This window comes from Mytilus californianus, unplaced genomic scaffold (assembly GCF_021869535.1).
Source record: "Mytilus californianus isolate M0D057914Y unplaced genomic scaffold, xbMytCali1.0.p SCAF_10, whole genome shotgun sequence".
Classification (NCBI taxonomy): Eukaryota; Metazoa; Mollusca; class Bivalvia; order Mytilida; family Mytilidae; genus Mytilus; species Mytilus californianus.
The window spans coordinates 13,999,796-14,024,900 of NW_026262582.1; the positions used below are offsets into that span (position 1 = coordinate 13,999,796).

The 25,105-nt window shown below is 32.6% G+C and overlaps 1 protein-coding gene and 1 long non-coding RNA gene across 10 annotated transcripts in view; one reads left to right on the plus strand and one right to left on the minus strand.

Moving 5' to 3' along the window:
- The window catches only part of LOC127717649 (uncharacterized), a 144,631-nt gene extending 122,703 nt beyond the window's left edge, over positions 1-21,928 (plus strand). For 7 of the 8 annotated variants that reach the window (XM_052223380.1, XM_052223379.1, XM_052223384.1 and 4 more), the window contains 8 exons: positions 73-192; positions 575-685; positions 907-999; positions 2,216-5,212; positions 5,667-5,774; positions 6,426-7,415; positions 16,062-16,173; positions 17,378-21,928. In XM_052223380.1, coding sequence (XP_052079340.1) covers positions 73-192; positions 575-685; positions 907-999; positions 2,216-5,212; positions 5,667-5,774; positions 6,426-7,415; positions 16,062-16,173; positions 17,378-18,033 — 5,187 coding nt within the window. In that variant the 3' untranslated portion in view covers positions 18,034-21,928. The remainder of the gene's footprint in view (positions 1-72; positions 193-574; positions 686-906; positions 1,000-2,215; positions 5,213-5,666; positions 5,775-6,425; positions 7,416-16,061; positions 16,174-17,377) is intronic. The other variant, XM_052223381.1, reaches the window with a different exon arrangement.
- Positions 12,923-14,585, minus strand: LOC127717651 (uncharacterized). Of its 2 annotated transcripts, none has more exons than XR_007989286.1 (3): positions 14,442-14,585; positions 13,226-13,301; positions 12,923-13,073 (listed from the first exon to the last, which is right to left on the minus strand). It is a non-coding gene; the product is annotated as an uncharacterized LOC127717651 (long non-coding RNA). The 2 variants fall into 2 exon arrangements; XR_007989285.1 differs by lacking the exon at positions 14,442-14,585 and adding an exon at positions 13,606-13,749.
- Positions 21,929-25,105: the final 3,177 nt, after the last annotated feature.

Genomic DNA, 25,105 nt, shown 5'->3' on the forward strand with positions numbered 1-25,105 from the left:
ATTAAATCTTCTAATATACAAGGAATACAGTCAAAGGGGAGATAATTCAAATGGTTCTTTGAATATTTACAGGCTCTCAGGGAAGAATGTGTGAAGTTACAGACCAGAGTTCAAGATTTAGAACTTCAGAACAAAGAACTGAATTGTCTATTCCAACAAAAAGTGAAATACTCGTCAGATACTGTTCTGCAAGTAAGCTTTTAAATACAAAGTAATTTCACTGTTTCAGAAAACCAATTTAAATACAATTTTTTCATTCAGTTTTTTTTCACACAGTTTCAATATTTATTATTGTTCAATTATGTTGAGTTGGATGTTAACATGGTTAATTTTTATTTTAATTTAAGAAATGTCCCTAATACATGTATACAGCTTGCATTGTAAATTACTATGGGTTCATTAAAATTCGTTGGATACCAATTTGTGTGGGAAGAAGAAACAACAAATTTAATTACTAGTTCATTTGTTAACTATGTTTTGATTGCAGATCTTTAAAAATCTTTCATTTCTATTTTTCATACAATTTTCATACAATGTACTTCTGAAGAATGAACACATAATCTTTATTTTGTAGTCTCTTCCACCCAGTCAGACAGTATCTACCAGTACATTATGTGAGAGTACAGGGTATTACAATAGTGTTTGTAGTCTTCCACCATCATCATCTGTATCTGTAGAAACTATGGTATGTATGTTATATTTCCCTCCTATTTAGAAAACTTTGTCCTCACCTACTCACCATTCCTGAGTTCAACACAGCACAACATAGCACTGTTTAATTCAAATTATCAATATCACCATAACCAATAGACTCTTGGTTTACTTACACAAACATCCTTAGCATTGCATACTTGCACATATCTCTAAACCATCAAATTCTCACTGCTATGTTTTATTATATTTCAGCACATCACTTCCACATCACATAGTATTGTACAGTCGACAGCACTTATACATCACCCTTCCACAAGCACTGACTCGCTACACAGTTCAGACAATGTATGTTATTATTTTTTTTTGGTTTGGCATACTTTATTTATTAATTTAAGTTATACTATTGGTTTAACTGTATAGGTAGCTGGCAGACATTTATTTTTCACTTTATTTGTCAAATAAGCTATTTAGGTAGTTGACTTTTAAGTAGGCTTAAAGTTACATGATCTACAATGCTAGCCGTTAGTATTATTTGTCCCGTAAGTCCATTCATTTTACGTTATGTAAATGAAAAGAAATAGACTTGCTGGACGAATGAAACAATCTGCCTTTGGAGGTTTATGTACATATAACATGTATCTGGAATAACCTTCATCAGGTATGCTCTAGACAAAAAAAGCCGAAACAGTCCAGCCAAAGCCATCAAAGTGGCGAAAAATATCACTTGAATTAAATCACAGATATGACTTGAGATTAAGGTCATCGAATAATAATGAAAGAAAGAAAATTTGAAAAAAAGAAAATTTGCATCATACTACTACATTTGTACTAGCAATACTGTGTTGTTAAATGACATTCTAATGCAATTATTTTGTATCAATGGTTCTGATTGGTTGACAGTAAGCGTACAATTCTCTATGTCCTTGTCTGTAACTAAGGAAGCCGACATTTTGAATTGCGGAATGTATTGACATGTAATTTCTACAATAATAAGCAAAAAACTCACATGTTGCACCTAGAAATCTTCTTTTTATCAAATTTTATTACATTCTGAATCGGTCAAGAAGCCAGAAAACGCCCGGTGTTTATGTTTGACGCCGGAAGCATACCTATGACGTCACCTAGTTTGGGGACCAAAGAAGATAACATCTTTTCGCGGAATTTTCTTAAATGGAAATTTTACACTGAAATAATGATTGAAATTGAATTATGTACTTGTTTTGCATTAGAATAGTGATAACTGTATTGTATTTGAAGCTTTGCGGACGTCCATCAGTAGTTTTACTGTCTCAAATACCCGTTTACCTGTCTCCGCTACACGTCGCCAGGTAAACTAAATTTGCAACAGTAAAACTACCGATGGACGTCCACAAAGCTTCAAATACAATACAGTTATCTCTTAATTGACTTCTCATAAGAGTCTTGCTGAGTCGGTTTACATCATACAGCTAACCTTAAGTTTGGTTTCTTGATTGTTGTTTTTTACATTTATAAGATTTTGTTATTTGAAGGTCTTTAAGAAGTCTGTGTTTCTGATCTATTTTTTTTATATTATTTTCAGGCATTTGAAGACTGTAATACTCTAACAAGTAAGAAATGTAATTCAACAAACTGTGGAACTAATTGTGACAATGGACAATGTAGGACAAAAATAGAAACAGAATTTCCTGCAACGAATTCTAGTCCGAAAATGAAGCATGTCAGTATCGTAGAACGTGCCAGTGAAAAAGCAAAACAACGAAGCTCTTCCACCTCATCCTTAAATACAACAAGTAAAATAAGGACGTTTAGGTCAAATTCAACGAATGCATCATTAGGGAAAAGTAAAATTGTCCCTCCTGGTGTAATTTCTCAGAGTTCATCAAATGTTTCATCCAATCAGATAGAAACTACTGTACAAATAAATCAATCAGATTCAAGTGCTAAAAGAAGAAGCCTGTCTCAACCAGATCATATTAATAAAACTGTTACAAATGTAAACCAGTCTAAAACTGGTTCAAAGCCTTCAAGGACTGAACTGAGTAAATCATCAAGTAAATTGAATTCAAAATTACAAAAGTCTTCAAGTTCGTCAAGTATACCAACTAAAAAGACGAGTAAATCTCAATCATCACTACCTCAATCCTCGGGATCACAAAGTAGACTTCCACAGAAAAAGACAGACCAAGACTCAGGCAGAAAAAACTCAGGACAAATAACTCATGGAAGTTCTAACTCAAGAGTGCCTAAAACTGTATCTTCTATAAAAACTCAGGGATCATCTATATCGAAACTCAATCAAACAAGTACTCAGTCTGATATAAATACAAGACAAAGGGAAGTAACCCCTACAAATAATCAGCCAGCTAGAGTACCATCATTTCCAAACGGCCAGTATTTTTATGATTATAGTGACGAAGATAGTGATATTAATCGTCCAATTTCAGGATGTAGTAATGGATCAACAATTTCAATTAACGAAATTTTAGATGACGATGACGATACCGATACATTACTAGATGCAGACTTTACTGCAGAAAAATTTGCTTTTTTTGAAACTCCACAATTTATGCAAGCTGAAGTAAAGAAAAAGGAAAAAGCCAGAAAAAAGAAGGAGAAATCAATATTTTCTAGTTTACGTGGCAAGCCAGATATTGTTAAGGATACTGAATATAGTGAGAAAAAGAATAAAATAAAAAGTCCACGTTCACATAGACGTAGGAGCTTACCACATTCAAATAAAACAAAACAACCAAATCGACCCTCATCACTTGTGTTGAATTCAAAAGACAAAAATAACATGAAACATGGATATAGTTCTTCAAGCTTAAGTAGTAGTGAGAGTGATGAAAACTGGTCCCCACAATTTGCAAGACAATACCAGTTGAAACTGTACAAAGTTCACAATAAATCGGGAAGTAGTGAAAGTGGAAGTATGTCTGGTTCTTTGTCAGAAAAGACCCAGATGAAATCATCACAGGAACTAACGCCTACTGCTAGTGAAAAATCATTTGGTTCTCAAACTGAGGCTAGGGATAAGGATATTTATAGAGAGGTGATTGTTGTGAAAAATATTGATAATTCAAATGTTGGCTCACAGAATAGGAAAAGGGGGCCTCCACCTCCGATTCCCAAAAAACCTCCAATAGCTGGCCGCCGCTCACCTGGAATTATAATGGGAATACAATCCCCTGGATTACGTAATAAGACACTCTCAACTAACCAAGAACTGAGCTTATTGAAACCTCATGAATTCAAAACTGGTGTATTTGATAATGTTGATACTATTCAGTCAGTTAATGTTGTCACTGAACAAACAGTGAATCAGACTCATAAATATATGTCCTCTGATTCAAGTTTCGAAAGCGTGAAAAATGATAAAGTAGAAAGATCGGGAAGTAAAGACGATGGATATTCAACTATGTCTAGTGATATTCAACCAGAGATGTTAGAAAAATTTAGTGATTCTTCATTGAAAAGAGATGCTGTATTCCGAAATGATTTTCAGGTTAGAAACGATATGACTGTGATGCATGTTATGGATTCTAGTCACAAATTTGTTAGTTGTGGGACTTCTCCATTGGAAACAACTGCTGTAAACTCACATTCATTGAACTTTTCTCCAAAACGTTCCTCACCAAATATGCAAGATAAAAATATAGGACATAATTCTTTAGGACGGGTCAAAGCTATGAAACAAATGTTTGAAGCAGAATGTCAAAAACAAAATGACAATTGTAAAAGATTTCCACTTCGAAAATCGTTTTCTGTTGATAGTAAATTAGGGCACAATGAAAAAACTTTAAACCGCAGATCTCTTGGTGATGATGTTCAACTAAATGTTACTGAAATTGACGAGTCTGAATCTAGAAATCGTTCATCATCATGGGGAAACAAATCTCATCATGTGACCGATTCTTTGCACCAAAATGATACTACAAATCTCTTGGACAAGGACAATAAATGTTCACAAAATAAGAAACAAATTGATGAAAGAGCTAATGCAAAGGAACAAGATCATTATGTCTCAAAACTTGATCATGTTACTTTGAGTTCTGACCATGTGACCTCAACTTCCAGAAGTCACATGACATCAGACAGGAATTCTATTTATCACATGTTAAACAACAGTGAAGAGAACTTTCTTTCCGACATTCCAGAAGAAAAAGAAGACTATGGAGAAATGTCTGGAGCATCTAATGAAAAATTATTAGATTTTCCTGTGAGAAAACAAATTTCGAAGAAAGATCAAATATCAAATTTACAGCTTTTTGAAACTTCCACAACAAAGCATTACTGGTCATCCACTTTGGGGTTGTGTAGATTTTTGTCTGATTCAGATCTTGAGAAAATATCAAAGAAGCAGTCTGTTGATGATTTTAAGGACATTGGCAATATCAGTTCTGGAAAAGCATTGGAGAGATCTGTGTCTCTATCCAGTCTAAATACAAAAACAGAGATATTGGCAAACATGAAACTAGCTCCAACATTGCGTAGAAGTTGTCGTCAATCATTGATTAATGAGATAAATGTCAACGATAGAGTGCAAGATATTGTCAAGGAGCATATTCTGAAACAGGTATGTTGATTAAATCTTTGTTAGGCCAAAATAATATGACTGTTGACCCTAACAAATGGGGGGGGGGGGGGGTATTTTGGAGGAAAAACAACTTCCTGAAAAAAATCAGATGGTACCAGCATCATTTGCAGTTTTTTTCAACAATCTTGACAGTGTCCATGCACTTGTGTCTTTCTCATGTTCCAACAGTTGCTTTTGTTCAATACATATACAGTACAATTGATCTAGTAGACTGATTGCATATACTTTGGAATGAACACTGTTGTTTTACATAAATAAAGCTATTTTCTTTCACTTCTAACAATTGTTACACAACCTTATAACAAGCAATTCCAATTTTTGGCAAAATAAAATCTGCAACTGCATTAAAACATGATTAAAATAACCTCAAGTTCAGAATGTTAAGAAATGTAGAATTTATACATGTAACAAAGGAACAAAATTTGTTTTACAGCTTGCCCACTCAGTTGATAGTGAGTCAGATGACGATCTCCAAAATTACAGCTTTGATCAACTTCTGGCAAAGAAACAGAGACAGAACTACCTGGCACAGTCTTTTGAGGTAAGTTTAAAAAACTACCTGGCACAGTCTTTTGAGGTAAGTTTAAAAAAACTACCTGGCACAGTCTTTTGAGGTAAGTTTTAAAAAACTACCTGGCACAGTCTTTTGAGGTAAGTTTAAAAAAACACACAAAACTATCTGGTACAGTCTTTTGAGGAACAGAGACAGATTTACCTGGTACAGTCTTTTGAGGGAGGTTTTAAGAAACAGAGATGGGACTTTCTGCCACAGTCTTTTGTGGTAGGTTTACAGATAAATCATACACAACTAAAATGTGACTACTGCAAAGACAAAAACTAAATTTGGTAGCCTGTTATTTTGTATAAGTATAAAACCAGCATTTATTTTTGGCCTTATTCTGAATTCATAAGTTTATGATTTATTATATGTAAAAAAAAACCTTTTCTTCAAATAATAGACTTCACCAACATAAAAAATTTCAAAAATATAAACAATCAAAAATTTATTTACACTACTTGTGAAAATTGTATAATTTTGAACAAAGACTTATTTTTTCAGTAACATAAATGTAATCATCCCCCCGGGAAAAAAAACTAAAAAAAAATGCACAAAAAACCTCAACTTAACAGTGTAAATTGATTTTATGATAAATTAAACATGGTGATTATCATTGTATTTATTTATTTTTAGTCAAAGTTCAACCAACCAGCCCCATTCAAAAACCAATGTGATTTCCCTGAAGAACCTTTCTCTTCAAATTACCATGAAAAGGAGTCCACTTTTTCGTCCAATGAAGAGAGAGGCGAAGATAAAGGTAGACAATCCAGTAAAGAATCTAGTCCAATGGTGGAAAAGCCTTCAAAATTTAGAAGTGACTACTACAGTCTCTGCATGGTAGGATCAAATCGTAGTTTATTTTCGGGAAGTAATGAAGGCGAATCTGACCAAATTTTAATTGATGAGCCACAGTGTGTTAACTGCAAAGATCCTTCAAATTGTAGACAATGTACAAAAGCTAAAAATACAGAAGAATTTGATGAAATTTCTCGACAACTTCAAAGTCTTTCGAAAACTGTGAATGCTTTACAGCAGAGCTTGACTGGTGTGGATAGCTGTGATTCTGACGCTGAATCAAACGAAGACCATTCCCACATGTTTATATCACCAAATTCTGATTTCCATGGTGACGGTTATCAGTGGGTTGAGGATGATGAATTTTATCTGACACCATGTGGAGGTGAGCTCATTATGGGTGCGTCTCCGTTTTCTGATACAGGTGCTTGTGCTGAGTGGATTAATGAATATGCTGATGATACATCATGTAATGATGAATTTGAATTTTACGGAAACTTTGCTGATGAATCTATTGACAATCGTCAATTCCAAGCTCCAATCAAAGAGGAGGGAGAAATTAAAAAATATGAAGAATCGAGAACAGTTACTCCTCCTCAAAGTAAATCTCCAATCCAGAGAGGTAACAATGATCCACAACCATGTGATAGTTACAGTAGACAAAAAGCACTGAAAAAACTCAGAGGTGAAGGTCATGTGAGACACCATAGTGACGGACATCTTTCTAAAATCAACAATGAAAGCAAATCAAATGGAACAGAAGAGAGGATTGGTTCTATATATAGATCAAGGGAGAGAACTGAAGATAGCAAGATGTCTGATCCACAGGTAAATATCAATTTATCATCGTAACCTAACGCATGTATAGAGTTTAATTATTAATTGACCTCTCCCAAGCCAGGAATCCTTTCAGTGATCTTTCAGTCTTTTTCTGTGGCAAACTGGTTATCTCTTTGGCGGAACTGTAAACACGGTAAACTTTCTTACAAACAATACATGTATATTTGTGATCAATTGATTTTCGCTACTTTCATGAGGATAAAATTACTCAAATATGTCAATACTCAGATATACTCTTATATGAATACACGAACAAAGTTGGAAAATCATGAAAAGAAATCACCGCAAAATCAGTTAAAAAGGACTACATGTGAAAAAAAGTATCCTCGAAAAAAATATAAGTTGTTAATACAATAGTCCCTGATATGTATTTTACATGCCTGAAATCTCATTGATAATGCCCCGTCTTCTTTCATTCATATCCCTGTCTTCAGAAGTTGGCTGTCTGTGTTGAATTATACTAAGCTTGTGTAGACTTGGGGAAACATAGACCATTCAATAGTCTGGGCACTATTCAGTGACATTTAAATGTATATTTTGATTGCGAAATTGTGTTGTTGGCTTGCTGTCTTGTATCCTCATCTAGATCTACTATTTTATCTACCTTCTATCCATTCATAATCAATTTCAAGTAAGTTTTAGTGATCCCCCTGCGTTATGTATGTTAAATAAAGTTTCACCTTACTACTTTTCTAGTGGGTAAGAATAAACAACTTTCACATTCCTACATATTCCTGTACATTTTCCAATGCCACAATGCTTATGTCAATAGGTCACCATAAGAGTTGAATTTTCAAAGACCTCAATTACGCTGTTTGTCCTCAGGTTAATTGCTGTAACTCATTTATACAAAGGGACTTGAAATTAGTCTTAGATATAGATGTCTGGCAGTTTGATTAAACCCGTGGAAAGGGAATGAAGAATATGTTTTGTCTTTTTATAGCAAAGTTTACAACACTTGTCATCAGATTACTGGTCTTGTTAAAACTATACTTAAGGGCATACGATACAGTTTTGATCCCACAGTGAATTTTTGACGAACATTTGCATACAAGCTATTTTTCACATAGTTAATTCAAATATGTAATAAAAAACAGAACTTCATGTGCTAATTTTAGAGATAAATGGGGTTGCAATTTTAGACATTTACTGGAAATTTCGGTTTCTTGGACATTTCTATCCTTTGGAAAGATATGTATACCTAGCTTTTTTGTTTTAAATGATAAACACAAGCAGACTTTTGTAAAAACATCTGTGATATATTCTCTACTCAAAGTGTGCTTTGAATTTGTGCAACACTTCTTTGGAAACAATTTATGTTTATCACATTTTATCACATTTTCATGATTTTAGTAAAAAAAAAAACAGCATTTTTTTATGGTATATTTATCTATTTTTTTTAAATTTCATCAGTGATTTGTTTTTAAAAACTGGCACAAGTAATTGTCATCCATTGTACATTATCAAGCCAAATGTCATTTTTAAAAAGAGGGGTCCATGAACTTGTTTTCAAGATAAATCAGTCTGAATGATAAAAATCAGTGGAAAAACGCATCTTGTCACAATATGTCACAGTTTGACGGGGCGAAAAATAACATTTTATGTTAGTGACGTCATTAAATCCCCTGTAACTGTATCATATGCCCTTAAAGTAGTTAGGGGGGAAATCCTGACTTACTTAGAAAAAATTGGAAGTCCCATTGACGGGACGTATTAAGATATACAAATGTCCGGCGTCTGTCCGTCTGTCTGTCCGGCGTAAACATGTCGCACTATTACTTGAGAATGACTTATCCAAATTTCATGAAACTTAACATAGTTGTTTCTTATGATGGTCAAACGATCTGTATACTTTTTGGTGAAAATAAGATTAAAACTTTTTTAGTTACGGGACTTAGTAACTAAAACAGGTGTGTGTTTTTTTTCACATGTCGCGCCGTATCTCAAAAACAATTTATGATTATTGCTTAAAACTTTACACACTTCTTAGTTATATTAATCTCAAGATCTGTATACTTTTTGGTGATGAGTCAAAATTTTATTTTTGAGTTATTGAGTATTTTGTAAAAAAAGGGGGAGGGGTTTTTCACATGTCGCGCCGTATCTCAAAAACAGTTTATGATTATTGCTTAAAACTTTACACACTTCTTAGTTATATTAACCTTAAGATCTGTATACTTTTTGGTGATGATTCAAAATTTTATTTTTGAGTTATTGAGTATTTTGTAAAAAAAGGGGGAGGGGTTTTTCACATGTCGCGCCGTATCTCAAAAACGATTTATGATTATTGCTTAAAATTTTACACACTTCTTAGTCATATTAATCTTAAGATCTGTATACTTTTTGGTTTTGATTCAAAATTTAATTTTTGAGATATTGATTTTTTTTGTTTTTTAAAAGGGGGGTTTTCACATGTCGCGCCGTATCTCAAAAACGATTTATGATTATTGCTTAAAATTTTACACACTTCTTAGTTATATTAATTTAAAGATCTGTATACTTTTTGGTTTTGATTCAAAATTTTATTTTAGAGATATTGAGTTTTTTGTAAAAAAAAAGGGGGGGTTTTCGCATGTCACGCTGTATGTCAGAAACTATTTATGCTTATTGCATAAAAATTCACACACAAGATGACGGGCGTATCATGCGCTCATGGCACAGCTGTTTATTGTTGTTGTTGTAAATTAATACTGTAAGTTCAGAAAATGTTTGAGTGAATTTAGTTCTGAAATTGTTGAACCATGGACCAAAATACAAGATTTATTATAAAAATTTCAGGAAATGCTACATACAAATAAAGCTATCAAAATTTTAGATACAAGTTTTATTTTTTCGAAACCTAAAACATCACAAGAATTTTGGAATTTACAGTTTAGTTTTTCATTAAAATTTATTTCTCTATTTATTTCACCCATAAACATTTGTGTGTGTATAAACCGTATCAAAATAAACGCGCATGAAATTAAGGTTCATAAGATAGCGAACAGAAATACGACTAGTAACTTTATAAGCTGCAAAAGTACTTTTCATTGATACCAGTATTTGATGATGTGGAAATTCTCATCCATGTGTAACCAACTTCTCTTTTTATTTATATGTATTTATGCTTAATGGATGTTTTAATTTGTGGTTTTAACATCGTCAAGAAACAAATTACTTAATTCTGTGTTTACAAGGGTGTCTACATTAAACATCCTGGTGTACAAGGAAATCCACAAAAAGGTGATAGCCCATTTAATAGTAAAATGTAATTTTATTACATAGATACTTCTTATACCTATAAACAAGTTATAAAATCTGTACATTTTATGTTTCACATGTCTAAAATATCTCAAGTAAAAATTCACCCATGAAAATGGTGATTCCCATGAATAGCTGAATTTTATTTTATTTCGTAGATAATTCTTGTACAAATTACTTAATCTGCACATTTTATGTTTCATTTGTCTAAAATATCTCAAGTAAAAAACCTTGGAATTTTTGAAAAATTGCAGACATTCTCATGTCTAAAATATTATAGACTTCTTATTCTTGAAAGATTACAGACTTATAATAAAAAAGTATAATATTGCAAATTAAGATTTAGACCTGAAGTGTCAAGGGATGGGACTTTCTCTGTTTTATTTGATAGTATACACTAAAACGTATGTACCATGCAGGTGTTGCACAATTGCAGCCCTAAGCCAATTGATAATACAAATTTCATATATCAATTTATCATAAGATAACTTTTACACAAACAAATATTGTTCTTTTAAAGGTTGAGAAACTTGACAATTGATCTGAATTCAGAATACAAATACAGATGAAAATTTATCCCAACATTGGAAAACACTTAACATATATGCATGTAATGCATTTATGCAATTTTACCACAATTTTATCCTTAGGCCAAAATAGAAAATTGAAAATAATTTCAATACTAATTTATTCACACTCGGAGGAGTTGGTACATGTGTGTTTATTAATGTATATTTCAAAAAGTGAAAAAGTCAAATTGCATGTCACGTATGAGTCAGACATGTATTTAGCAAGTTCCTGCTAAGAAGGGATTTCTCAAATGTCATCTTTAATCATATTAAGATTTATATTTGATTCAGTTCATTTAGGGTAAGCTTTCTTCATTTTACTTTTTCATTTATTTATTTAGTTGAATTTTTTTTAGTGCATTTGAATTTAAAGCTCATAGCTATTATTTTTAATACACTTTTTGAGTTAGTTTTTTTTTGTCAATTTTTATTAAATTGTATTCTGATAAAATAGGATTTAAATTTGTTCTTTTTCCTTTTTTTTTTTTTATTAATTTAGCCTTGTTTTGGTCATGTTCATTATGGACTATGATTATATACAATTATTGTCTTTTGATGAGGTAAATATGTGGTTTTATTTACTTTTTATAAAAACTCATATTGGCCCTAGTGAATATAATATTTTTTTTAGATTAATAAAACCACATACTTACTGAAACTTCAGACAGCGATTGTTTTATTCCATAGTCAGAAATAAAACTAAGTTTCTATTGACAATTATTTGCCAAAAAGAATTGTGCTTCAAACATTTTACCATATTATACATGTGAAAGCATGTGGCGTTTATTGCAGTGAATATCACTTTCCTTTGGGTGAATAAACTGTTTTATTCAAAATTCAATTTGTATAAAAAACCCTTCTGAAATTCAAATAATACAATATGGAATAATTAAGCATGTTATATGCAAAAAAACAAATTGTTAGAGAAAAAAATGAACATAAGATGATGTCTGGTATACGTCAATGATACGACAATCAAACGTCACAAATAACCAAAAGACATCTAAAGGTCAAAATACAGCGTTTAACAATAGACAGGTGTCTATAACATTGATACAATATAACAACTTAACAAGAGTTTCTCTTTAGGAATTACGGAATATGTCATATCCTCAATGTACAAAGTCTGTCAGTTATCAAATATTTAAAAATTTGTTTTATGATTTGACAACTACAAATCTAGACTTTACAATTGGGATGTCAGTTGTTCAATTATTTAAACACTCTAAGCATTTTGAATGATTTTTCTTTTCTTTTTTATTAATCAGTTTTTATGGTTTTATATGTTGGTGATTTCTTAAAATGGATACCTAAATTGAATACGTATTGTTGATTCCTGTTGAGTAGTCAAACTTGCAAAATGCTGCCAATTTCAATGTACTAGGAAAATGGCCTGAATGGAGAAATTTGCAGTTACAGAACTTCACTGCTAGAAGTTTTCATTTTACAATATATGGTAAAAACTTTCAGAAGTGTCTTACTTGACAAACTATAAACTCAGTAGATAGTGCTTCGATACTGACATGATGTATATCATAATTATGCAATTCATTTCTTCGTTGATAAATTGTGAAATTTAAAAAATGATTAGGTTCCCTTTCCCTCAAGCAAAGATGACCTTATATGGATTTGGTTATTCTTTCTTGTGATCGTATAGCTCTTCATGTGTTGAGGCAGTTATACGCCCTTGGGTCTCTATTATTTGGAGATATGAGAGTCCCTTATGATAGCGATTGGGACGTAACAAATTTATAGATACACCTTTGGGTCTCTATTATTTGGGGGTATGAGAGTCCCTTATGATAGCGATTGGGACGTAACAAATTTATAGATACACCTTTGGGTTTCTATTATTTGGGGGTATGAGAGTCCCTTATGAGAGCGAATGGGACGTAACAAATTTATAGATACACCTTTGGGTCTCTATTATTTGGGGGTATGAGAGTCCCTTATGAGAGCGAATGGGACGTAACAAATTTATAGATACACCTTTGGGTCTCTATTATTTGGGGGTATGAGAGTCCCTTATGAGAGCGAATGGGACGTAACAAATTTATAGATACACCTTTGGGTTTCTATTATTTGGAGATATGAGAGTCCCTTATGATAGCGATTGGGACGTAACAAATTTATAGATACACCTTTGGGTCTCTATTATTTGGGGGTATGAGAGTCCCTTATGATAGCGATTGGGACGTAACAAATTTATAGATACGCCCTTGGGTCTCTATTATTTGGAGATATGAGAGTCCCTTATGAGAGCGAATGGGACGTAACAAATTTATAGATACACCTTTGGGTCTCTATTATTTGGGGGTATGAGAGTCCCTTATGACAGCGAATGGGACGTAACAAATTTATAGATACACCTTTGGGTCTCTATTATTTGGGGGTATGAGAGTCCCTTATGAGAGCGAATGGGACGTAACAAATTTATAGATACACCTTTGGGTCTCTATTATTTGGGGGTATGAGAGTCCCTTATGAGAGCGAATGGGACGTAACAAATTTATAGATACACCTTTGGGTCTCTATTATTTGGGGGTATGAGAGTCCCTTATGAGAGCGAATGGGACGTAACAAATTTATAGATACACCTTTGGGTCTCTATTATTTGGGGGTATGAGAGTCCCTTATGATAGCGATTGGGACGTAACAAATTTATAGATACGCCCTTGGGTCTCTATTATTTGGAGATATGAGAGTCCCTTATGAGAGCGAATGGGACGTAACAAATTTATAGATACACCTTTGGGTCTCTATTATTTGGGGGTATGAGAGTCCCTTATGAGAGCGAATGGGACGTAACAAATTTATAGATACACCTTTGGGTCTCTATTATTTGGGGGTATGAGAGTCCCTTATGAGAGCGAATGGGACGTAACAAATTTATAGATACACCTTTGGGTCTCTATTATTTGGGGGTATGAGAGTCCCTTATGAGAGCGAATGGGACGTAACAAATTTATAGATACACCTTTGGGTCTCTATTATTTGGGGGTATGAGAGTCCCTTATGAGAGCGAATGGGACGTAACAAATTTATAGATACACCTTTGGGTCTCTATTATTTGGGGGTATGAGAGTCCCTTATGATAGCGATTGGGACGTAACAAATTTATAGATACGCCCTTGGGTCTCTATTATTTGGAGATATGAGAGTCCCTTATGAGAGCAAATGGGACGTAACAAATTTATAGATACACCTTTGGGTCTCTATTATTTGGGGGTATGAGAGTCCCTTATGAGAGCGAATGGGACGTAACAAATTTATAGATACACCTTTGGGTCTCTATTATTTGGGGGTATGAGAGTCCCTTATGAGAGCGAATGGGACGTAACAAATTTATAGATACACCTTTGGGTCTCTATTATTTGGGGGTATGAGAGTCCCTTATGAGAGCGAATGGGACGTAACAAATTTATAGATACACCTTTGGGTCTCTATTATTTGGGGGTATGAGAGTCCCTTATGAGAGCGAATGGGACGTAACAAATTTATAGATACACCTTTGGGTCTCTATTATTTGGGGGTATGAGAGTCCCTTATGAGAGCGAATGGGACGTAACAAATTTATAGATACGCCTTTGGGTCTCTATTATTTGGGGGTATGAGAGTCCCTTATGATAGCGATTGGGACGTAACAAATTTATAGATACGCCCTTGGGTCTCTATTATTTGGAGATATGAGAGTCCCTTATGAGAGCGAATGGGACGTAACAAATTTATAGATACACCTTTGGGTCTCTATTATTTGGGGGTATGAGAGTCCCTTATGAGAGCGAATGGGACGTAACAAATTTATAGATACACCTTTGGGTCTCTATTATTTGGGGGTATGAGAGTCCCTTATGAGAGCGAATGGGACGTAACAAATTTATAGATACACCTTTGGGTCTCTATTATTTGGGGGTATGAGAGTCCCTTATGAGAGCGAATGGGACGTAACAAATTTATAGATACACCTTTGGGTCTCTATTATTTGGAGATATGAGAGTCCCTTATGAGAGCGAATGGGACGTAACAAATTTATAGATACACCTTTGGGTCTCTATTATTTGGGGGTATGAGAGTCCCTTATGAGAGCGAATGGGACGTAACAAATTTATAGATACACCTTTGGGTCTCTATTATTTGGGGGTATGAGAGTCCCTTATGAGAGCGAATGGGACGTAACAAATTTATAGATACACCTTTGGGTCTCTATTATTTGGGGGTATGAGAGTCCCTTATGAGAGCGAATGGGACGTAACAAATTTATAGATACACCTTTGGGTCTCTATTATTTGGGGGTATGAGAGTCCCTTATGAGAGCGAATGGGACGTAACAAATTTATAGATACACCTTTGGGTCTCTATTATTTGGGGGTATGAGAGTCCCTTATGAGAGCGAATGGGACGTAACAAATTTATAGATACACCTTTGGGTCTCTATTATTTGGGGGTATGAGAGTCCCTTATGAGAGCGAATGGGAAGTAACAAATTTATAGATACACCTTTGGGTCTCTATTATTTGGGGGTATGAGAGTCCCTTATGAGAGCGAATGGGACGTAACAAATTTATAGATACGCCTTTGGGTCTCTATTATTTGGGGGTATGAGAGTCCCTTATGATAGCGGTTGGGACGTAACAAATTTATAGTGTTATTTTCATTAATCAAGATACGTCCTTGAAAGTTTTGTTTGAACATGTATATTGTAGTGTCAAAACTTAAAACAGTCCACCAATAAAATCTTGACAAAATGACACTAAAGCAAATGAAAATTGTGTTGATAAATTTTATAACTTTCTTTTAGTACAAATAAATTTCTTTTTGGTTCTAGGTGAGAGCAGCCATGTTGGATGCCATGGTACATTTAAGCGGAGCTAGCATGGATAGCTTGGATGATAACATTGGTGTAGATCATGTGATGTGCTCTAGACTCCTAGGTGGAGGTCAGTAAAAAAATATTTGTAGTTTTCAATAAAATGATCGCTGCTGACAATAAAAGTGACTTTGGGAACAAACTGTAGTAAACCAATATTCAAAACACAGAACAAGTGAAAATATGGCTGTAATTCCCAATTCTATATTTAATTATTTGTACCCCAAAATGAAAATACTGTAAGTTCAGAAATCATTGTCGGTGTTTATTATTGCCATTTGTAAAGAATTGACATAAATGCAAGGTCAATTATTGCAATTATGGGAAAACCTACTTAGAGATATATGTATCAGATAACAAAATGCGAGTTCTTATTTTTGCAATACTCATCCAGTCACATTTTTCACATTAATAAAAACCTTGCAATAATTTCTAATATACCGAAATATCATGTCATTAGTTGAGTTGCCATCAGGAAGTATTAGAGAACACCTTTAAAAATATAACCAATTTGTTATGACGTATTAATTGTACAAATAAAGGAAAAAATGGAAAATTAAAGTCTTCTCATAAAGATAAGGCAAAGTCCATGGGGTAAAATAATTAGAATTCAATTTGGTTAATAAATTAATTTATAAATCTGAGCAAATGAAAGGACTAATTAAAATAAATGGGTTACAGTCTCATTGAAAAAAAGAGGCTGAAGAAACCAAAAGGAGAATAGAAACACATATGTCAAAGAGAAAACAAAATCATGGCAAAAAATGAAATATAAAAAAAAGACCATGAGAGGTCTAAAAAAAATGACTTAAAAAAACGAAGACAAAGAAATACAGACCGCATCAAAACTGATGTGATCTCAGGTACTCTAAAAGGTTAAAAAAAAATATTTCCCACCTTTCATTTTGTACACTTAAAAATTTCAGAACTCTTGGTTTTCTTGGTTTTGTGCATGAGCTTGTGTCCTGTCATATTACAATGATAATGTCTTGAATACTGTAAACAAAAGTCATTTTGCAAGTGTTAATCAATTATCTATTAAGTAATCAAAATATCATCTCAAATCAGTATGAGTCAGAATAACTCAAATCAGTATGAGTCAGAATAACTCAAATCAGTATGAGTCAGAATAACTCAAATCAGTATGAGTCAGAATAACCCTAATCTTCAACAATACATTTGTTTTGGTCTTTTGGAAACAAACATAACAAACAAAAAATATATTATTAATTTCATAAGCATCAAATTGATATAATTGATATATTTTTTTTCAGACAAAGGACCAGTCCGATCCACAGGTACCAGGTCAGCTGTAGATTTGTCTCAGTTTTTTGTTCGATATGGGGAACCAGAAGAAGAAGCAGTAGCAGCCTTTGATTTCCTGGATGAGATTCCTGCTGATCCTCTTCAGCAGCAGATGACAGGTTTAACAATCAGCCAATCAAATACAGTATCTCAGTGTCCACAAACAGAATTGACCAATAAGGGACCAGAAAACAAATCACTTCCTGTTCAAGAACAAAAACATTTGGAATCTGCAAATTCTCAAACTAAGGAGGAAAAGTGTCAAGATGTTAAAGGGAATACAGAAAATAAAAGCAAACTTCAAAAACCAGAAAAAAAGTTTTTCAATTTCTCAAGGAGTAAATCAACTAAATCTACAGATAATTCAAAAGAAAAAGAAAGCAAGCTTCCAAAGAAGGTCAAAACCAAAGAGTTAAAGGAAAAAGACAAAGACACTCCAAAGGAAAAATCTAAAATTCCAAAGTTCAGAAGTTCAAGCAATGAACAAAAAGTTTCTAAGCAGCTTAGTGTCAAAACAATGCAAGACAACTCTATAAAATCTTCAAGTTTAAGACATTTTAATTCAGGATCTCATGAACATGTTTTGTCTTTAAAAACAAACAATAGAATTGTTGATAAATTGTAACTACTACTTTAACAGAGTGTGGTATTTAAAAAAGGGAGATAATCTTGGCAGTTGTAATATGATATTGTTAGTGTAAGGGTGGGACAGGGGTACCATACGTGAAAATTAATGGTTATTTATTGTGAATAAAATAATGGTAAAAGTAGATATTTTTCTCCATTTAATGCCAAAAACCACTAAAGAATTCCATGAGACAAATGAGAATAAATTTTAAAGACTCATTTAATGCTAACAGTAGCAAAAAAGGGTCAATTGATTTTTGATGATAAATGCCAATTCTACCCTCTCATATTAGTGCTATTGTTTTATTATTCATGATCAGAATATACCAGATCAGAGGGGGCAGCCGGGGCCCTCCTTAGGGAGCTACGTATATGATAAATTCATAGACTTGACAAGTATCACTTCTAGGGCCCCCCTCTTTTGATAATCCTAGATCTGCACCTGGACGTCACAAAAATTTTAGGTAATTTGTCAAAATTTATAAGTCATCCACGAGATGTTATTATGTACCATTTTGATTTCATGTTTGTACATTTTGTTCATAGTATAAATAAGAACCTGGAAAGTGATGGGGTAAATATTTCATAAAAAAATAGATTTCAAGCCAAAAAAAGATACCAAAGGTTTTCAAAGAAAAAAAATATTATTTTGTGCCATAGAACATATCTCATGAATATTCATATGTTCATATATAATTTATCAGTACATTACTGTACAATATACATAGAACACTTATGCAATAACTGAACTATTGTAGTTTGTCAGTAGAAGTTAAATATAATCCGACAGTGACTTTGTTTTTTTGTAGTTCAGGAAATTTTTTCTAATGCATGTTTTATACGATGAAATTCAAGGCCATGTAAATTTATTTATTCAAATTATTGTTTCTCTGGTAATACATATGAATTATAAGAAGGAGATGTATTTATATTTGTCCATTATTAAATTTGTTTTAAAAATTTAGTATATTGGGTTTTTTTACAAATTTTAATGACATTCTTTGTTTTCTATAATTACAGCTTACATTTCTTTTGTTTTGAATGTTCATTGTCTACTTATGTATGTCTGAATGTTTTTAAAACAATAAGTTTATTTTTTTTCCAATTGGTTATTTTTAAAATTTGAAGAAAAAACAAGTTTTGTTGTTGTCACATTGACATTTACCCAACATCTCTCAATATAACGGAAGTATAAAAAACTATCGTACAAGTTGGAGGTTTAACTATATGAATAAAGCCAGCCTTAACCCACAATTTTCTTCGTAAAATGCTTGTACCAAGTCAGGAATATGACAGTTGTTTTCTATTCGTTCCATTGGTTGATATAGTCAAGCTTTTGATTATGTCAGGTTTTATGGACTTCCCCCTTTTTTAATTTAACTTAAAGTTTGGTTTCAGAGAATCTCATGGTTGGATTTTTTTATTTTCTTGGCCTTGAATGTAAATTTGTACTGTTTTTAAGTGCCAGTCTTTGTAAGAACCAGGCAATTTTTAAACTTGCACAAGGATCCATTACATTTTTAAAATCGAGAACAAAAGATTTTTTTTTTATCATTTTATAGAGACTGGATTTACTTGACCTTTGACATTATGTATTCTTTCATCAGTTTGAAAAGCTTTTTTTGTATACACACAATTTATATAGGATTTTTACACTGGTTTTTGATATAATTTTTTATAACATCAGTTTGTTACAAGTCTTGTATAATATGTATATTTCATTTCATTTATTTAAAATGTTTTTCACACCAACAGGCCAATAGATATTATATGAAATAAGCATCAGGCCAATGAAAATAGTGTTTTGTTTAGCTTCCCCTGACAATTTCCATTGATAAGGGTCTGGGCCATATCTGAATATTGGTTGCTACTCTAAGAAATTTTTATACGCTAAATAAGATAAGAATGTTTTTAACTACTTAGGGAAGATAATTGTAACAAAAAGGTTGAATTTCAAATAAATTTGCAAAGAGTTAGGCTTTCCCTTTTTACTTCCTAAAAAACTAAATCATTGTTATATTTATATTTATTAGAAAAGTACGTCAGCTTTTCTTGCATAAGATCGAGTAAAAGGAGGTGTGAGAAGTATATGTTAAGTTTTCAAAAAGTAGACATTTTAAAGTCACAGAACTACCGTTACTATGAATAATTTGGGTTATATATATATATTTAGTAAAGACAACACCGCTTTTTCAAATAATATCCTTCCCTCATTAGTAAAATAGTAAAATGTCTTAAAAACAGAAAAAAAATGTATATGTATGAAATCAGTCTTCCAGCGTTAAGATAGAATTATGTAGATTTTAATACTCAGCATACATGCAATATGCAATGAAAAATTCACATTATAATTTTACTGATTTTAACAAGTTTTAAAACCATATTGAATTTATCAAAGGGAGAGAATTTATTTAATTTTTAAGATGGGAGGTAACTCAAGATGCAGAATAAAAATAAAATTATGTGCAGATTATTTATCTCTATATATATTTGCATGTACATATAGATCAGAGAGATTGGGAATTGTATTTTTCTGAAATATGTATGTAAAGATCTAATAAATTAAAAAAAAACAGATAAAAACTAATAAAAAGAATAAAAGTTTCTATGTATTGTAAATTCAGAAATGCTTGTGATACATTTATTATTGAGATTGTTGAAGTATGGACAAACATGTGTGTTTGAATATTACTTTGTCAGTAAATTATACATACAAAAAATGCTATCAACGATTGAAAATGTTTATTTTAGCTTTTTCCCGAAGCCTAACCAGTTGCATTTTTTGCAATAATAAAAACATTGCAAAAATTTCAGAATTTACAGTATTTGAATAGAACAGGTGTGTATAAGGAGAGGATGGGAGTCAGAATGTAGGATAAATCTCTTTAGGGTTTTATTTTTTATTTAAAAAAAACTATTAACTCAGTTACTTTATATTTACAGCAAAGGAAATACAACCAATAGAAAATAAATGAAGGAAACAGCCATTTTTGATTTAAACCAGTCTAGGAAAAAAACATCTGAAATCTCAGAAAACGCTCATTTTGAATCTGAATCTAAAAAGCAATGCCTGAGCACTCTAATAAATTGAATCCTACAGTTGTCTGAATTGTACTGAGTTCATCAAAGTTGAAATCTCTGGACATGACATAAAATTTATAATTCAGTCTTTCAAGTGGGAACTGACTGTCTCACTTCAAAATATGTTTACTCAGTGGTCAACAAATAGTGTCATTCATAGTTTTAAACATTTCTAATGTCATGTAAATTGTTTGAAATTATTTCTTGTCTTTTCTTTGAATGAATTAACATTCTGTTAGTTAGTAAGGCCCCATTACATGAACAATGTTTAATTTTGTAATAAGGTATCTTTACTGGTAGGGATAAAATAATATATATAGGGATTAGCCAAAAAATACAGAAAATTAGAAAAAATATATATTCCTACAATTCAAAATAAATAAAATGAAAAGTCCTCAAAGGGAGACAATTCATATGAAAATTATTGTGCATAACACATAATGCATAACATTTAGGTACTACTTATATTGGATGTTTTGAAACATCTAAAACTATGTTATATCCTGAAACAAATATATCATGAGGCCAAAAAATAAAATTATATGTTTGATTTTTCAGGCTAAAGAAAACAAACATATTTTTTTCATTTGTCCTTACCAGATTTTGCCATAAATGTCAAATATGTTAATGAATTTATTATGAATAGGATTATTTAGTATAAGATTAATGTTAAGTAGATAATCATGATTAGGAGATAAAAATCATGTTTATGATTAAGTTTGTCTTATAATGTTTGTTGGACCTAGTCTCTGCATTAAATTATTGAAATTTGTCAACGACATGCCATGAAAAATAAATTATTCAAAAACTAATGTTTGTTTTTAAATTACATTAACATGTGATTTAGATATTTATTATGCCATACTGCCTCTGTTGTTTCATGTTCACCTGGAGTGCAGGAGGTCATGGGTTCACAACCTCTACTTAGTCAAAAGAAGACTTTAATATTGGTATTTGCTTCTGCATGCGGCATTAAGGAATAAGATCATAGACAGGTTAGCTTTTAGTCAGAATAATGTGTCCTGGTAAGGTGACGACTTTTACTTTGTGAACTAACACATTAAAAATTCAGTTCAATGTTTAGGTCAAGTACAAAGCAGGGTTGATATTCATATTACATAAACATGATCTTGTCCTGAATATGTGTTTGAATTGCCGCTGGACATAATACAGCCATCCACTACCCATCATCATCTTGATTATGTGATGTACATTTTGGTCATACGATGCAGATATTGATGACTATTGCCTCATTTTTTTAGAATTACCTGCATCTGTTATAAGTTAAAAAAGTTTTTTGGTTAAATGTCAATGTGATAGAAACTAAACACCATAGGAAGGTTCAAACCGTTTAATATTCACAAATCTTCACACAGTTTTCAACAGTAAACAAACAAACAACCATGGATTACAGGATCTAACAAGTCTTTGTTGGTGATTAATGTCACATTCAGCTCTGCTGACTATATGACATGATGTCCAGTTTTAATTGGTGGAGGAAGTTGGAGTATCATGACGGGTAGTTTTGATTGATGGAGGAAGTTGGAGTATCATGATGGCCAGTTTTGATTGGTCGAGGAAGTTGGAGTATCATGATGGCCAGTTTTGATCGGTGGAGGAAGTTGGAGTATCATGACGAGCAGTTTTGATTGGTGGAGGAAGTTGAAGTATCATGACGGGCAGTTTTGATCGGTGGAGGAAGTTGGAGTATCATGACGGGCAGTTTTGATCGGTGGAGGAAGTTGGAGTATCATGATGGCCAGTGTTGATTGGTGAAGGAAGTTGGAGTATCATAATGGCCAGTTTTGATTGGTGGAGGAAGTTGGAGTACCTGGAGAGAATCACAGACCTTTGGTTGAAAAGCTAACCATCCTAGTCAATTAGGATTGGAGTTGATAGCACCTGCCAAGTGTGAGTTTGACCTCACAACTTTAGTGTTGACAGTCTTGACAAGTTGTGTATGATTTCAACAAAGTAGTTAACCTGAATAATTCAGTCGTTATATTCCACTGCTCTACGATGGCTACATTAACGAGTGGGAGAGTCGATCACGAGGAGGGACTGAATTATTCAGGTTACAAAGTAGTGAGGGCAAAAAGCAACAATGTCTGCAAATAGTAAAGAGAAAACTTCCTTGTCTGATTAGTTCATAAACCAAAAATTTTCGAACCATAGACTACAGCTAGTTATGTCCATGGAGTGTGAGAGATCGTTGATTCAATCCAAAGAAAGATCAAACTAGTCTTCAAAACCTTTTTTTTTGCAGGGTTCATATTCATATCACATACACATGTTCTTGTCCTGATAGGCATGTAATACTTGCCACTGGACAGTAAACACAAATTCATCAACACATTCACATGTACTTGTCTTGATATGCATGTAATACTTGCCAATGGACATCAAACACAAATCCATCAACACATTAACATGTACTTGTCTTGATATGCATGTAATACTTGCCAATGGACATCAAACACAAATCCATCAACACATTAACATGTACTTGTCTTGATATGCATGTAATACTTGTTACTGGACATCAAACACAACTCCATCAACACATTAACATGTACTTGTCTTGATGTGCATATAATACTTGCCACTGGACATCAAACACAAATCCATCAACACATTAACATGTACTTGTCTTGATATGCATATAATACTTGCCACTGGACATCAAACACAAATCCATTAACATGTACTTGTCTTGATATGCATGTAATACTTGCCAATGGACATCAAACACAAATCCATCAACACATTAACATGTACTTGTCTTGATATGCATGTAATACTTGCCAATGGACATCAAACAAATCCATCAACACATTAACATGTACTTGTCTTGATATGCATGTAATACTTGTTACTGGACATCAAACACAACTCCATCAACACATTAACATGTACTTGTCTTGATGTGCATATAATACTTGCCACTGGACATCAAACACAAATCCATCAACACATTAACATGTACTTGTCTTGATATGCATATAATACTTGCCACTGGACATCAAACACAAATCCATTAACATGTACTTGTCTTGATATGCATGTAATACTTGCCAATGGACATCAAACACAAATCCATCAACACATTAACATGTACTTGTCTTGATATGCATATAATACTTGCCACTGGACATCAAACACAAATCCATCAACACATTAACATGTACTTGTCTTGATATGCATGTAATACTTGCCATTGGACATCAAACACAAATCCATCAACACATTAATATGTACTTTTCTTGATATGCATGTATCAACACTTTTCATCAATAGAATGTACTTGCAAGTCTTTTTATAACACAAAACAAATACCAAGTATAATCTATATGGTTTGCAGATTTGATAAGCTAACTATGGATAGGTGAAAAGGCGAAGTCCACCAGAGAAGTATAAAAATGAATTCAGAAAGAAGTTCTTCGGCAAAATATAGACACAAGCTTACGATGAAATTTGCCTTCTTACCCTTGAGTATTTGTTGATAGACCACTAAAATGTTTTATAAAAAAACGTAATGAAAAAATGAATTAAACAATTTATTTGTGCATTTTAAAATCTGAGACTACTATGGCAGTTATAGTAGTCTCAGACTGAATGCAAATTAAAACAATAGAAATATTATAATGAGAGATGGGACAATGTATGATAATTTATTCTTGGAGGTCATTTGATAATAGTGGGAGCAATATTTTAGCCATAAGCAAGACAAGAGAACATTACTGATTTTATATTGCCAATTTTCGGAATCCGAAATGTCATTTATATTCAAAATTATTTATTAAATTTCTCCTTTATATGTGGCTTTGACGTTTGAAAATGAATCTGGAAAATCTCTATTTGTAAATTGGTATGAAATTCTAATACTTAGTTTTGGGAAAAGGCAACTTTTAAACAATTGTTTGACCTATACTTCTGGTTTAGTTCCCAGACTGTCTCACATTTAAAAACTCACATGCATTTGTTTTTCA